Source organism: Ipomoea nil, unplaced genomic scaffold (assembly GCF_001879475.1).
Source record: "Ipomoea nil cultivar Tokyo-kokei standard unplaced genomic scaffold, Asagao_1.1 scaffold3314, whole genome shotgun sequence".
Taxonomy (NCBI): Eukaryota; Viridiplantae; Streptophyta; class Magnoliopsida; order Solanales; family Convolvulaceae; genus Ipomoea; species Ipomoea nil.
Window position 1 is genome coordinate 6,593,672 of NW_017619742.1, and position 16,558 is coordinate 6,610,229.

At 37.4% G+C, this 16,558-nt stretch overlaps 2 protein-coding genes across 4 annotated transcripts; one reads left to right on the top strand and one right to left on the bottom strand.

The window, feature by feature from the left end:
* The first annotated feature begins 7,303 nt into the window (after positions 1-7,303).
* LOC109169555 (DEAD-box ATP-dependent RNA helicase 56-like) lies at positions 7,304-12,137 on the top strand. 3 transcript variants are annotated; one of them, XM_019318417.1, is made up of 12 exons: positions 7,304-7,421; positions 7,584-7,714; positions 8,294-8,394; positions 9,262-9,434; positions 9,527-9,758; positions 9,870-9,988; positions 10,577-10,633; positions 10,718-10,902; positions 11,137-11,281; positions 11,396-11,479; positions 11,554-11,617; positions 11,820-12,137. In XM_019318417.1, exons 2-12 carry the CDS (start codon positions 7,599-7,601, stop codon positions 11,828-11,830), a joined length of 1,287 nt encoding a protein of 428 aa, XP_019173962.1. In that variant the 5' UTR covers positions 7,304-7,421; positions 7,584-7,598; the 3' UTR covers positions 11,831-12,137. The 3 variants fall into 3 exon arrangements, with proteins under 3 accessions (XP_019173962.1, XP_019173963.1, XP_019173964.1); XM_019318418.1 differs by having other exon boundaries at positions 7,587-7,714; XM_019318419.1 differs by having other exon boundaries at positions 7,306-7,421; positions 7,587-7,714; positions 9,163-9,434.
* A 3,412-nt stretch (positions 12,138-15,549) lies between these two features.
* Positions 15,550-16,329, bottom strand: LOC109169468 (uncharacterized mitochondrial protein AtMg00810-like). Its single transcript, XM_019318351.1, has one exon. The coding sequence runs from the start codon at positions 16,327-16,329 to the stop codon at positions 15,550-15,552; it is 780 nt and encodes a 259-aa protein (XP_019173896.1).
* Positions 16,330-16,558: the final 229 nt, after the last annotated feature.

The following is a 16,558-nucleotide window of genomic DNA, read 5'->3' on the forward strand; positions in this document are numbered from 1 at the left end:
TGCATTCATTAGTTCTGTGTGAATATGCGAAATCAATTTGGAATCAATCCAACCTTACAATTTCCACTATTGTAACGAATGTTTTTCATGAATGGTTTAGTGAACTATTGAAAACTCTAGACACTATTGGAGTTATGTACGCAGCTGCGATTCTCTACCATCTCTGGAATGCAAGGAACGGAGCGGTGTGGGAGGCTGCCTCCCTATGCCAAGAAGAATAATAGCCGTCGCGGCAGCATCTATGCATGCATGGCGCAAGGTGCATTCTACAACGGGCTTGCCGCACCTGCCCGAGAACAGTACGGCCTCCGGCGCTGTTACTGCTGCTGTGCCACCAGGACCCATGCCGCCGACGGCAGAAAACATTGCCCAGATGCCGAGGATCTGCCGAGTGGATGCCGGATTTCACCATGCGTTCGGTTTGGCAACCATGGGAGCGGTCCTTCTGGATGGTGGGGGGAACTACATCTCGGCCTACAATACCAAACTTCCAAGTTGCTTCTCTCCGTTAATGGCCAAGGCATTTGCGTGTAACGAAGTTCTGTCGTGGCTACGGAACCGTGGAAAACGGTCAATTGAACTACACACGGACTGTCAAATGATCAAGAATTATCTATCTTCCGCATCTACGCCATTTCGATCCTACATTGGTTATGCTGTTGATGCCTGCAAAACTACCATGTCGTATTTTGATTTCTGGTCTATTAAGTTTATCCCTAGAACTCAGAATGTTATAGCTCATAGTTTAGCTTCTACTACTTTTGATCAAACTACTGCTATGTACTGGGACTCTGTCCCCCTACCCACCCACCCCCCCCCCCCAGATTTTATTTCAGCTTATCTCTAATATATGCCATGATGGTTGCTTTAAAAAAAAAAATACAAGAGGTGTCACCACCACAATTACCACAAATGGTGACTGCACAGGCAAGAAAAAGTTCTAATTAAAGTCAAGCTTAAACAACTTCAACCAAATCTTGGGGAATAAAACCTCGGTGTTCAACACCATCAGAAACATCTAATCAGATCTAACAACCAAGTCTTAACAAATATAACTGAAAAGAGTCTAGACTACAACTCTCTCTCTAAGCTAAGCTAGTCTAACTCGATCGCGCTCAATAACTGGGCCCACCTGAAAGGGGTTAACAAACAAGCAAATAGAAAACAACCCGTTAACACGAATTTAAGTATAACGCCACTCAACCCTGTAAAGTACTATAGAATATACTTTTGGAAAACATTTGCCACGTACACTTAGATCAAGTAATCTTAATCACTTTAAACAACACTTAAACATACTCAACAATAAGTTCTAGATGCTTGCAACCTAATCATTAAATAGGCATACTTTCTCATACATTTAATTCATCAACAAACTCATGGTTTCATATATATAACTTATCATGGCGAAATACATTACTCATGCTCAACTGATGGATAAAGATATACTTAAACTTTAACAAGCAATCTCATTCTATCAAGATAATCAATTAATGACAATATAAAGTCATGCTTCTTCTCATACTTTCATGCAACACGTGCAACTCATATAATCATGCAATAAGATGAACATGATGCTTTAGTATAAGTATAGATAGATATACATATACACTCTTTCTTTTGTAACAAGGAATATTTGTTCTGTGGAGGTTTCTTAGAGTCACAACGACTCGCTTTCTCTTCTTTCACTTGAGTCACACAGACTCGCTTTTCTCTTCTTTCTCTCGAGTCACATAGACTCGCTTTCTTTCTTTCTATACTTTTACTCGTGGGCGAGGTAGGAACTTCACCATAATGTGGACGAACCTATCTGGGCTCGGCATCTAGTCGGCCTAATACTCATCTCGCCCACAGAACCACTCTCTTGGTTCTTTTATCAAACTCTGTGGAATCAGGTATCGTACTTGTCATGTGCACACCCCCTGACCGGGATTCCAAGCCCGACGGGTAGTATCCAACCTAGTAACTCGGGAATATAAACCTCGTTACTTCACATCGGATCACAATGTCCATTTCTTACTCAACTTTTTTCCTTTCTCTTTTCTTCTGAAAGGACATAGTCCAAACGGACCTCCAAAACCTCAGATCACTCACACTAGATACATATATATATATATATATATATATATATATATATATATATATATATATATATATATATATATATATATATATATATATAACTCATGCACTTCTTTCTTATGCAACAAATCTGCTTATGCAATCTCATGCACATAGTTTCTCAACAATTCTCTTTTCTCACAAATTGGAAATCAAATATCATGCAACTTCTCAATGCAACTAGATAATGATTTTTCTAAAATAGATATAGATTTTTGAAATGGATCTTAGGCTTACTTAGAGCCACTAATGTACTTTAGTTCATGATATGCTAAACATGCTCTTTACTGTAAAGAATGCTTTAACTTCTCTTTCAATGTGATTTAAGCCAACAAAGTGCTACTTCATGCTTATCACTTAATACTCAGCAAAACTTCTTAACAAATACTTAACAAGTATTGATCATGCTCTTTAAACTCAAAAATAAAATTCATGCTCTAGCATTTCACTTCACTGTAAACAACTAAGTTCATGTACTGTACAAACCAAATATCTCATATTCTTGACAAAATTCTCAATAACTCACAATGGATATTTAGACATGTTATTTCAAGCAAAACTTAACAAATAATGATCATGCTTTTCATTCAAATAGCTAAGCTCAAACTCTTCAACTTTCTTCACTGTAAATCATTTACAGAATACTTCAACTACATTTATCAACACAAAAACTATTGTAAAACAAGAATTTCAACTCCAAAATCAACGAAATCAACTTCTACTAGTGCGTCGTAACGAACCTGAGTGTCCGAGCCTCAAGGGCTCACGAGTTCCAATCTGATCCACACGTAGCTGAGCCACATAGGGCCCAACCAAACTTCTTTTTGGCCTGGCGGAGCTTGGTAGCGGGGCTTGAGGAGCCCCGCCACTTGGCTCCGCCAAGCGGCAGCCTTGGGCAACGGTTCTAGCTGAGAACCGTGCCCAGGGGCCAGCTCTCCACGGGACTAGCCAGCGGTCCCTGACTAGGGCCGTTGGCTAGTTTCGTGAGCTTGTCTGGTGCACAGACAGTGTGCACCAGAGGGTTTCTTCTTCACCTGCAACAAACTTTGAGCAATTCAACACTCCTAAATTCTCAACAACACAATCATAGATCAATAATAGCTCACTATTAGCTCAACAACAACAATAATCTAGCCTTTCTAAGCATTTACACTTCAATCTAGACTTCACAGAGTCAAAATAAAGCTAGTTGGGAGTCCATGGGTTATACCTTTGTTGCATCTTCTTCTTGTTGGGATTCTTCCTTCTTCCCAAGTCAGCCACTACCCCCTTTACCACCTAAATACCTCAAACAATCCACACAACAACCCTTAAGAACAAGAATCTCAGAGATGGAAAGCTAATGAATGGAAGCTAGATGGAAAATGGATGAATGGATGAGAATATGCCTAGAAACTTAATGTGTTTTTCTTTGTGTTCTTGCAGAGCTCTTGGTGGGGAAGACAGGGATGGAATCAAGAGGAAAATGTCTAATAACTATTCATTTTATAGTGGCTTAAAACCCTAGAAAGATCAACAATGATTGGTGGAGGGCAAAATGGTAATTTGGTTGATTCTCTAATGGCCCGTTTGGTTCACAGAATAGGCCGGGAATGGCATAACATTCCCAGTAATAGGCCTATTCCTTTGTTTGGTAACCATTTGTATTACCAGGAATAATATTCCTGGTAATAGCCTATTACCTCAAATAAGATAATAGCTATTACTAGGGCCCCCTTGGTATTAGCCTATTACTGAACGCTCAGGAATAGATTTTAGAATCTATTTTTTTTTTTACCCCTTTCTTTAACCTAAGTTTTTCTATCATATATATAAATTTATCCTATTTCACCACCGCCGTCGCTGCCACCACCATCGTCGCTGCCACCACCACCACCACCATCGCCGTCGCAGCCACCACCACCATCGTCGCCCCCACCATTGCCACCGCCACCACCACCACCACTACCACGCCAGCACCACCACCGCCACCACTACCATCACCACCACCACCATCGCCGCCGCCGCCACCACCACCACCGCCGCCACCACCACCATCGCCGCCCCAACCACTACCACCGCCACCACCACCACTACCACCCCAACACCACCAGCGCCACCACTACCATCACCGCCGCCACCACCACCACCGCCGCCGCCACAACCGTTGCCGCCCCACCACCAGTGCCACAACCGTCACCGTCACCACCACCACCGTCGCCCCCCCCCCCCCCCCCCCCCCCCCCCCCCCCCCCTCACTGCCACCGCCACCACCACCACCACTACCACCCCTAGCACCACCACCACCACCGCCACCACCACCACCATCGCCATCGCCACCATCACATATTTTTATAAGGGTATTTATGTCTTTTAAAACATATTTCATTTCTATTCATTAAATCAACCAAAAACTGTAATATAATTCCTAAAGTCTATTCTTTCCGCGAACCAAACAATAGAATATAATTCCTATTCTATTCCTTGTCTATTCATCATATGGAATAGCATTCCCATTACCTCAAAATTCATTCCGTGAACCAAACGTGCTGTAAAATTTCAGGCAAATGCATTGGAAGCTTGTGGTCCACCATGCAACATGAACCAAAGTCTAGAAAAGTGTTTCTAAATAGGTTGAAGGTCAAAATACATTTTTCCAAAAATACTTTCTAAATAACCACTTGGTTTAGGTTTCTCAGATTTCTCCCAGTTTCACTCAGATTGACTTTTGGGTCAAAACTTGGTACGCAATGTATCCGAGAATTTAGGATTTTAGAAATAGAATAAGTCCCGGTGTTGAATTTATTTAAAACGTAACTCAAAATAATTAATTCATACACCATTTTCATCATAAAATTTTGATAGAGTGAAAAATGACTATTTTAAAATTTCTTAAAACCGAATTTAGAAAATTAAATCTTGGGTTGTCACAATTGCGCTGACTGACAATCCTCTCCATAATTAGTGGCAATCCTTTCCATATAATTACTGTTTTTATATCGCTCATTATGCTGGCTAAATGCCAAGTACCTTGTGCTTAGATGACATCTAGGTTAGACTCCCATATGGGAGGTTGTGATTTTGAGTCTCAGTGGATGCGTTATTGGCTCTTTATGCTATTGTAATAGAGTCAATAGCATTCAAAAAAAAATTATTATACTCGCTAAATAATGAAAATATATTACCAAAAAAGAAAATATATCAGCACTTATCTAAATAATTATTTATCCTTTTCATATAATTAATTTCGTATTGATTATAATAATAATATTATTATTATTATATTATTATTATTACTATTACTATTATTATTATTATTATTATTATTATTATTATTATTATTATTATTATTATTATTATTATTATTATTATTATTAACATGCCATCATTTTGTTTTTATTTTATGGGTTCAAAAACGACAAAAGCGGTAACGTACTTATTTCACACCTGACGGGAAAAATAGATTCACAATTTTTTTTTTGAAAAATTCGTAAAAGAAATCAACATAATCTGGAAATACGTAAAAAAAATTGAATTTTCTATCGAAAAAGTGACAAAAACATAAAGTTAAATGAAAAAAATAACATGCCAGCATTTTGTTTTTATTTTATTTTTCCATGTAAGCAAATTAGATTGGTTACTTGTTATAAACTTGCTAAAAATGCTAGATGAAAAATAATTGAGAGTGTAATGACCTAGATGGACCATATTTTAATTCATAGTGCTATATGAACAACGAATGTTAGTACATTGGGTTTATTTGACCCTTCTGCCTTTTTTATACTTATGGGGCTCGATTATACTATATACATACGGCAAATTATTGTGTGGATCATGGTCCACACAATATTATGTGGACCATAACAAAAAGTACATTTTTAATATACTAAATTTACATTATTTTTGTACTGAATGTACATTATACAATATAATGTACACTCAGAATAAAATAATGTACATTCCCTGAATACAATGTACATTATTTTTGTACTGAATGTACATTATTTTACAGTAGACAAAATATGGTTCATACAACTTGTGTGAACCATGGTCCACACAATAATGATTGATATACTTACTCAGAGGGTCAATTTTAACATTTATATATATATATATATATATATATATATATATATATATATATATATATATATATATATAAAAGGATAAGGGCCAAATAAGACATTTAACTTTTATGAAAAGTGCAATTAAACCATCAAACTCTAAAAAGCTCCAAATAAGCCATTGAACTTGAAAGAATGATGCAATCAAATCATTTATTTTTTACTTCTTATAGTAGGTTAACAACACATTATAGACTTATAATTGACTTAGGGTCCCTTAAGGTTGGGGTTCAACCTTTTGGAAGAATAATTGAATTAAGGTGATCACTGTTCAGATTCATAACCGGTGATTCTCGATTTTGGAAAATGACGAATAAATTGGTTCAAATCGTTTTTTTTTTTAAATAGTCTAAATTTAAAAATTATTTTTTAAACAATTTTTCATTTTGAAATAAAAAAAACAGTTATATAAGATATTTAAACTTTAAGTTAAACTAAAAAATAAAAATAATTTTAGACTTACATTTAATTTTATCAATATTATAAGTTACCTACGTATCTTGGTAAAATTAAGTGCAAGTTCAAATTTTTATTTATTTATTTTAGTTTAACTTTAACATTTAAATATTTGATATAACTTTTTTTTTTTAAAATAATAATTCTAGAATTACAAATTTATTTTAAAAGTTGTTGAATTTGGACTATTTTAAAAATAGAAAATATAATTTATTAAAAAAATTTGATTTGAACCAACCTTTCAAATCCGAACTTTGAGTTCGCCATTTTTTAAAATTGTGAATTGTTAGTTCGGAAATGGAATCACAGTGACCACTAAAATCAGCAATAACCTATTGTTAAACCGCTAAAGAAGATAAAAAGAGTCTAATTGCATCATTTTTTCAAATTTAATGACTTATTTAGAGTTTGATAGCTTAATTGCAATTTTTATAAAAATTGAATGAGTTTTTTTAAAAACTTTATAAATTAAATAACTTATCTGACTTATTCGAAAAAAACAAGAAAACTAAAAGAGACTATAGTCGGCGGCTCATATGTAATTTGGCAGTCTCTTAGGGACAAAATTGTCAAATTGTACCTGATCGGCTCCTCCTCTGGGCTCGCGAAACCCTATTTCCGTCAGTGTCAACCATTTTTATGTTATCCGAATTTTCCTAACATTTTTCTCTGCAGAATCCAAACCCTAACCCCAGTTCTTTTCAGAAAGCATAGCTCGTGTTCATCGTCAGATTTGACTAGGTAAGAATAAAAATCAAAGGTTTCTTGTTGGTTTTTCTTTTATAGCTCGTATTCATAAAAGTTCTATTTGCTTAATTCATTTATTATATATACTTGAAGACTCTTCACGCTCAGATTTTGGTGTTCTCAATCTTGTGTTGCTTCGATCTGTGCTTTGGTATGTAGAATAAGCAGCAAATGGGAGAAAACAAGGAGAACGACGCTTACGAGGAGGAGCTTCTCGACTACGAGGAAGAAGACGAAAAAGCCCCCGATTCCGTAGCCGCTAAAGTCAACGGCGAGTCCGCCAAGAAGTGAGCTTCACCTTGATCTCAACTTTCTGTTTACCGTTTGATCTGTTATTTGTTGTGTTGGGGAATGAAGTTTTATAGTTCTAAATCTGAAAGTTAATTTTAAAAAATATTTCTTTAAGCTGATAGAATTTATATATTTGTATAAATTTGTTTTCTTATTTTAATGTATACTACCGAAATTTCATTGTATTTGTATAGATTTGTTTTCTTATTTTATATAAACATTTTAAATCTGGAATTTTATTGAATTTGTTTCACTAAATGTATCACTGTAAGGTAGTACTGTATGTCTATATTGTACCCTGTTTATACAGTTTTTTTTTTTTTTTTTTTTTTTTTGGGTTAAATAAATAATTTTTGAAAGAGTTAAAGTGCTGTGTACCTATCTTTACCATTTATGTTTATAGTCCAGACAAAGCAAAAGACAAAGACGTAAATCCCTTGGAATTATATATACTGGTTTAGCATTTAGGATGTTCACTATACATGATAGTTTAAAGTGATGGTCTTTATTTTTAATTTTTGTTCAAGTTTCATGTTTAATTGCTCTGCACTAATCAATGGTTATTTGAATTGCAGGGGATATATTGGAATTCACAGCTCCGGTTTCAGAGATTTTCTACTAAAGCCAGAGCTACTGCGAGCCATTGTGGATTCAGGGTTTGAGCATCCATCTGAAGGCAAGTCCATTTAACTTTTGATATTCTACTTAAAATTGTGTTTTGATTGTTATAATAACCTCATCTGGCCTATGTTTCAAACTTTTAGTTCACCTTAACAGCTAAATTCTCTTGTTATGGTTAAACTCAGTTAATGCCCATTTTATTTAGATGTGCTGCCTTGTCATTTTTGGTGTTTATCCTTAGTTTTCTAGTACATTACTAAAGCACGTGTTTTTTAAGTGAGTGGAGTTTTATTTGTATTTGCCCTTGCAATTGCACTGTATAGATACAATATAAACATATAATCCTATGGAACATCACCAAACAATATAAGAAGGGAAGAATATTGTTTATAAAGTATAAACAGTGTTACCTCTAAAACACCTTTGGAAGGTACTGATATTTGGTGAATGAATGATTTTGTTGCATGCCACCTTTTGGAAACTACAACATTAGTCTGTTGATTGTTGCTATTGAACTGAAATTGGTTTGTCTTCAAATATTCAAACATTCCCTGATATTTACATTGGTTGAGGGAATACACTATATAGTTTTAGAATATGGTTGAGTATATTACTGTTTTCTTTTATTAGTATGCAATATTAAAATATATAATTCTAAGATGTTTGAATAAGTTGGCTCTTTTACCATACATGCTACACTTTTTATTAATTAGACTTTCTGACAGTGTATATGATTAGGTTTGTGAATCTTTTATGTTAGAATTACTATGGGCACTTTACTATTTACAGCTGTTCTTTACTATTTTATGCCTTTTGTTTTCAGGTAAATAATTATTATCACTACTACTTTGGAGACGTACAATGGTAAACTTTTTTAACTGAAACTGAGGCTTCCTTGGCTCCGTTCTATTTGGCTCTTCAGTGCAACATGAATGCATTCCCCAAGCTATTTTGGGTATGGATGTAATTTGCCAAGCCAAATCTGGAATGGGGAAAACTGCAGTATTTGTTCTATCAACTTTGCAACAGATTGAACCCGTTGCTGGTCAAGTTGCTGCCCTAGTTCTATGTCATACCAGAGAATTAGCTTATCAGGCATGTCTTTATACATTGCTTTGAGTTGGAGTTAAAAGCTTGCTTATTTGTGATATCAAGTAATTTGATTATTTCTTTTGATTGTTCTGCAGATCTGTCATGAATTTGAGAGGTTCAGCACATATTTGCCTGATATCAAGGTTGCTGTTTTTTATGGTGGTGTTAACATAACAATTCACAAGGATCTTCTAAAGAATGAATGCCCTCACATTGTTGTTGGAACTCCTGGAAGAATTCTTGCATTATCAAGGGAAAAGCATCTTTCCTTGATGAATGTGAGGCATTTTATACTTGATGAATGTGATAAGATGCTTGATTCACTTGGTATGGCACAGTGGTGTTTTCTGCTCTTATGTCTGGTTTTCCATTTTTTGACAACGTTCTTTTGACTCGTGATATTTTTCTGATTCTTTGTGGTTACATGTTTTATTACAGACATGAGAAGAGATGTTCAGGAGATTTTCAAGATGACTCCTCATGACAAACAGGTGATGATGTTCTCAGCAACTCTCAGCAAGGAGATTCGTCCAGTTTGCAAGAAGTTTATGCAAGATGTAATGTCCTGTGGCCAATTCTTCTTGAATTTAGACGTCTGCCGTTTTTTCCATAATTTCAGCTTTGTGCAGGCGCTACTTGCCTAACTTTATCAATTCAACATCAATCCAACTTGAAATTGTAGATTGGATTTAACGAGGACAGAAACCACCATCCATTATGGGCATTTGGGGATACAATTTGCTTCTGCAACTAAGCTTTTGGGTCCCACTGTTTATGTCATCGGTCTTTGTTTTCATCTGTTTACTTTTTATTTTTTTATTTTTTTTCCCTTGGAGAAATGAGGCGTGAAGTATCAAATTGGGGGGATGTTCGAGCCAAGATTTTAGTGGGTTGGGGTTATTAGGTAAATAGGTAGTGTATGTGTTGTTGTCAAGTGTCTTACCCGGAGTCTTTGTAAGCTGTGTGGTATCGCTTTGAGCAACAAACAATAAGTGTTGGTGTGATTTAAAGCCATATGCACGGAGTAATTCCTCAGATGAACAAGAACCTCAAAACGGATGTTCATCCATCGTTCATTTCCTACTGGGTTCCATTAGATACATGAAGCTCCTAATATGCTTTACTATGACGTTTATTCCTTTCAGCCAATGGAGATTTATGTTGACGATGAGGCCAAATTGACTCTTCATGGACTTGTACAGGTAAACATTTGGTGTTTACATAGTTTTTGCGTTTTAGTTTGGTATCTGTGTTTATATTATTTTTTTTCCTATTATTTTTGGCAGCACTACATCAAATTGACAGAAATGGAGAAAAATCGGAAGCTGAACGACTTGCTTGATGCTTTGGATTTCAATCAAGTAGTTATCTTTGTCAAGAGTGTGACTAGAGCGGCTGAGCTGAACAAGTTACTTGTTGAGTGTAACTTTCCATCTATCTGCATCCACTCTGGGATGTCCCAGGAGGAGAGGTCAGTGCAACTTCTGGACTAGGATTTAAAAGGCTGAACTGAAGAATCTGCCTCTTTGTTTTGATACTAGTGTAATACCATTGTGGAAAGTTTAAGGGCTATGTTTTCAAATGCCCTAATTTTCTTGTTGGTGGAGAGAGCAGATGCACTTGTGCAGCAATTATCCTGATTTTATGATGGAGAAAAACTGGACTTCCTTTTTTTGTTTTTTAAAATTCAAATTTCCCTTTGCAGATTGACACGCTACAAGGGTTTCAAGGAGGGGCATAAGAGGATTCTTGTGGCAACTGATTTGGTTGGCAGGGGCATTGATATTGAACGGGTTAACATTGTCATTAACTATGACATGCCTGATTCTGCTGATACGTACCTTCATAGAGTATGCAATGTCTTCCATTATCTACTTCTTTTTATGTAAAACTCCTATTAAAATGTAAATCTAGATAACTTATCATTATTTTTTTTTTCTTTTTCGTTGTGAAAAAAATGATAGGTTGGTAGAGCTGGAAGGTTTGGCACCAAAGGTCTTGCAATTACATTTGTTTCTTCTTCATCAGATTCAGATGTACTCAACCAGGTACTTTAATTGAGTATCGTGATGTATTGTCTCCAAGTTTTTCACGATTCTAATATAAAATTTCAACTTTATAGGTTCAAGAAAGATTTGAAGTCGATATCAAAGAGCTTCCTGAGCAGATTGACACATCCACATATAGTATGATCTCTCCCTTTTGCTTGTTTAGGTTTTCCAAATATCTTCCTTTATTGGACTGTTTGAACATTTCGTACTGTTATGTTAGATCTAACATTGATAAAGGATTGTAAAAGTCAATGATAATGTTCTAGCAAACCAGTTTAAGATATATTACATCACGAAGCATTATCATTGTACTCATCGTGTAACTAATTTTATGCAGTGCCATCCTAGAGAAGTTGGCTGGCATCCTCTCCAATAGCGCCCCAAGGTTTTCTTGAATGATGCAGAATGAAAGGGGAGCAAACTGCTGGCGTTTTTTGGCTTTTGTTGGTCTGTACTATTAAATGGTTGAATCAATTATTTTCAGAGATACTAGTGGCCTTTGGCAACTCTCTGCTTTAATCATCCTGTCATTACTGTACCCTTTAATGAAACATAGCTGGTTTAGCCGATTGTACTAAGCTTGTATTAACCTCAAATCTTCAATCTATTTGCTGGTTAAATCTGTATTAAGTTAATCAGGATCATTTGAAAAATCTTTAGGAACAGATGTCTCAACAAATATATTCACTCTTGTCTGTATTTGTGGGATCCTATAATTTTTGTTGTGTCACTAGGAATTTAAGCACTAAACCATTTAAACGTACGTGCCGTTCTAGTTATTAACTTATTATAGGTTATGTTGTGCTTAGGGGTGGAAACAATGGTTAAATACGATCGTTATATGGTGGATCATGGTTTAAATAGTTCTGGATCATGGTCTAATAGATATAGTTGATAGTTCTGGATCATGGTCTAATATAGATATAGTTGAAAGAAACAATTGTTGTTATCGTGAACAAGTCAGTCACATTTATAGTTGTTATGATGAATTTATTGTGTATATATATTAAATGAAACTGAATAGTAGTACTCATAAAAATAGGTATGTTGTCAAATTAACTTAAAATGATACTTCAATATAAGACTGTTAACAAACCGAATACAAACAGAGGTTTTTAGGCACATATTTCTGGTTTTGGGACCATTTTTTTAGGCATCGAAGAATAACTTATCAAAAGTTCAAAATGCGAACTAAATGAGAACTGAGGAGAAGATGGATTGGATCGTAGGAATGGTAAGGAAAATATAATTAAAATTTAAAAAATTAAGCTAAACTAAAGTATTATCTTAATTTTTTTTTAAAACACTTAAATGAGCATGTTCGTGAAACTGTTTTAAACGAACACTTTTTTTTTTTGAAGGCAACCATAATGGTTATTTTATAGATATGCAAAAATAGAATCCGGGGGAACTATGTCCCAATACATAGCTGTAGTATAATCAAAAGCAGTAGAAGCTAAACTATGTGCTAAAAAATTCTGAGATCTAGGCACGAAACTAATAATAGTAATGTCAAAAGTCGATACTTGTAAAACGTATCCTACGTATGATCGGGGTATATGCATAGATGAAGTTAATTGCCGTTGTAATGGATGACAATCTGTAAATACTCGTACTCGCTGTTCGCCACGATCTCGAAGCCATGCAAGCGCCTCTTTGCATGCCATTGCTTCGGCCATTAGGGGGGAAAAGCGTGCTGTGAGTGGAGCACAAAATGCCGAAAGATAGTCGCCATTGGCCGTGAAGAGGACTGCACCTGCTGCTGCCGTGCTTGTTCAATGTTTGTACCCAGCGTCGATATAGCACAGGACTGGTTGCGGTTGCTGGGGGTGTTGTGGTGCTCCGGCATTAGGTAGTGGTTCGTGCGGCGGCAAGATAGGCTGCTGTGATGAGGCTAGGCCATCGGCGGGAGGCGGGTGGGCCGAAGGCGGCAGTGCGGTTGGCCGGTGGACACGGGTCCATGGTGGACGTTGTGGTAGCAAGGACTCTCGTGGGTCTTTGGAGGCAAGCATCCCAAACCGCTCCGTTTCGTGCTCTCCATAGGTGGTAGAGGAGGGCAGCTGCGAACATGATCCCATCAGAGTCTAGAACATTTAATAATGCACTAAACCATTCATGAAAAATATTTGTTATAATATTAGGGATTGGGAGGTTAGATCGTGCCCATATGGCCTTTGCATAGTCACATGATACCAATGAATGCATTATATTTTCATGATCCACCCCACACATAGCACACACCGGCTCAACCTCAACCCTCTTTAAAAGTAGATTATCTGTTGTAGGGAGGATACCACTCAAAGCTCTCCATAAAAATATTTTTCATTTGGGTGGAATTTTCAGACCCCATAGTTTAAGCCATTTATCATGACTTTCATCAGCCAGGGCACCATAATTTCCAACTATCAATTTGTATCCATCCTTCACCGAATAATTCCCATTTGGGTTTCCATGCCAATACCATGTGTCCTCATAATCTGGTGAGATTGGTATTTTCGAAATTCTAGGCACATCATCTGGTTCGAAAATGTCGGCTAAAATCTGCTGGTCCCATTGGCCTGTTTCCTGATCAATTAACCCCACCACTTTAGATCCAGCCAATGTTACGGTTGCTCGGAAAAGAAAAGGAAAATTAAGAAGAACGTGATGTGTATTTTCATTAACCCCCTCTCAACTGAAGAAGACAGTTTAAGTAGTTACAAGGCTACAACTAACAAGGGCAAAAAGGACAATTCCTGTTATAACTGCCTAACTACTAACTGCCGATATCAAACGCTGCGTTTTGGCTTGAGGTTTGTTACAATACCCTTCCCTTTAGCACAACCTTGTCCTCAAGGTTTAAAGTTGGGAAATTGAGCCATACGGTGATGAAATTCCTCCCAAGTTGCTTCCTCAGTGGACAAGTTAGCCCATTGTACTAATACTTCCACCATAGCAGCATTATTTTTCTTCAGAATTCTCCTCCCTAGAATTGCAACTGGTTCTGTCAACATTTGTCCATCAGGACCAGTTATAGGTGGATCTGCTTGTGCTTGTTTCCCATGACCAACCCTTCTTTTGAGCTGAGATACATGAAAGACTGGATGTATCAAGGCCCCTGCAGGAAGCTTCAATCTATAGGCCACTTGGCCTATTTTTTCCAATATTTCATAAGGCCCATAGAACTTGGAGCTGAGCTTAACATTCCTTCTAACAGCCATGGTGACTTGTTTGTAAGGCTGTAACTTGAGGTAAACCATATTTCCCACTACAAATTTTCTTTCAGATCTGTTTCTATCTGCATAATGCTTCATCCTTTGCTGTGCTAACCTCAAATTTTCTTTCAGTATGGACAACATCTGTGTCCTATCTTTGAACCAGTTTTCTGACCTCTCATCTGCGACCCTGGTTGCATCATTGACAGCCCATTGGGGGGGGGGGGGGGGGGAGATACCCATACAAGGCTTGGAAAGGAGACATCTTTAATGAGCAATGGTGATTTGTATTGTACCAGTGTTCTGCTAGTGCAAGCCATCTTTCCCACTGCTTAGGTTTATGGGAGCTCATGCACCTTAGGTAGGTTTCTAAGCACCTATTAATCCTCTCTGTTTGTCCATCTGACTGAGGGTGGTAAGAGGAGCTCATGTGTAGCTGAGTTCCCATTCTCTTGAAGGTTTCCTTCCAAAATTTGCTGAGGAAAATCTTATCTCTGTCTGATACAATCCCTTGTGGTATACCATGTAGTTTATACACATTTTCCATGAAAAGATTGGCCACCTCCTCAGCAGTAAAAGGTTGGGATAAGCTCATGAAGTGGGCATACTTTGTGAGCCTGTCCACCACCACCATTATAACATTTTTATTCTTGGACTTGGGAAGTCCTTCAATAAAGTCCATAGGATGAGATAAGGATCACCGTTTCTATTCCCAACACAATAGAGATTACAGAACTGCAATCTAAATACAAAGCGTTAACTAATCCTATTAACTAGGAAAGCCTTAAATACCTAATCTAATATAAGACTAGTCAAAACTAATATTACAAATAATAACATAAATAATAACATTACTAACACACCCCCTCAAGCTCAAGAGTGGTGCGCAACAATGTTGAGCTTGTCACGTAGATCTGCAAAGCGAGGTCCTGGCAACGGTTTAGTAAATATATCTGCAAGCTGATCCTTTGTCGAAACAAAATTAACAACCAAGTCTCCCGACGCCACCTTGTCTCGAACGAAGTGGAAGTCAATCTCCACATGCTTGGTCCTGCCGTGAAACACTGGGTTGGCACAAAGATAGGTAGCACCCAGATTATCGCACCAGAGTGTAGACGGCTCTCCCGAGTGTAACCCAAGCTCACGAAGAAGGGAAACTACCCAGGTGACTTCTGCAGACACATCGGCGAGGGCCTTATACTCAACTTCAGTTGAGGACCGGGCTACTGTGCGTTGTTTCCGAGACAGCCACGAGATGAGATTGTTACCGAGAAACACAGCATATCCACTAGTACTCTTCCTGTCGATCGGACAACCAGCCCAGTCCGAGTCAGAAAACCCGTGAGTAGTGGATGAAGTAGAAGCGGAGAGGCGCAGACCGTATGAGATAGTGCCTTTGATGTACCGTAGTACACGCTTCAATAAACCCCAATGATCACTGGTTGGCGAATGCATAAACTGACACAGTCGATTGACAGAGAAGGACAAGTCAGGACGGGTGATAGTCAGGTACTGCAGTGCCCCAACTAGGCGACGGTACTGCGTCGGATTGTCGAATGGTTCATCAGACGAAGTCATTGGCTGAGTGACAGCAGAGGGAGTGGCCAGTGGCTTGCAATCCGTCATGCCAGCCCGCTTGAGAATGTCTCTCATGTAACGTTGTTGCGATAGTAACAACCCCGTGTCATCTTTTAACGTCTCGATCCCAAGAAAAAAACTAGGTACTCCAAGGTCTCGGATTTTGAACGTTGTTGATAGGCGTTGTAATAATTGAGAGATGAGCACATGATCGTTTCCCATAATTATTATGTCATCGACATAGACAAGTAAGTACACACGTGATGCACCAGTAGAGTAGTGAAACAGGGACACATCTGTTTTT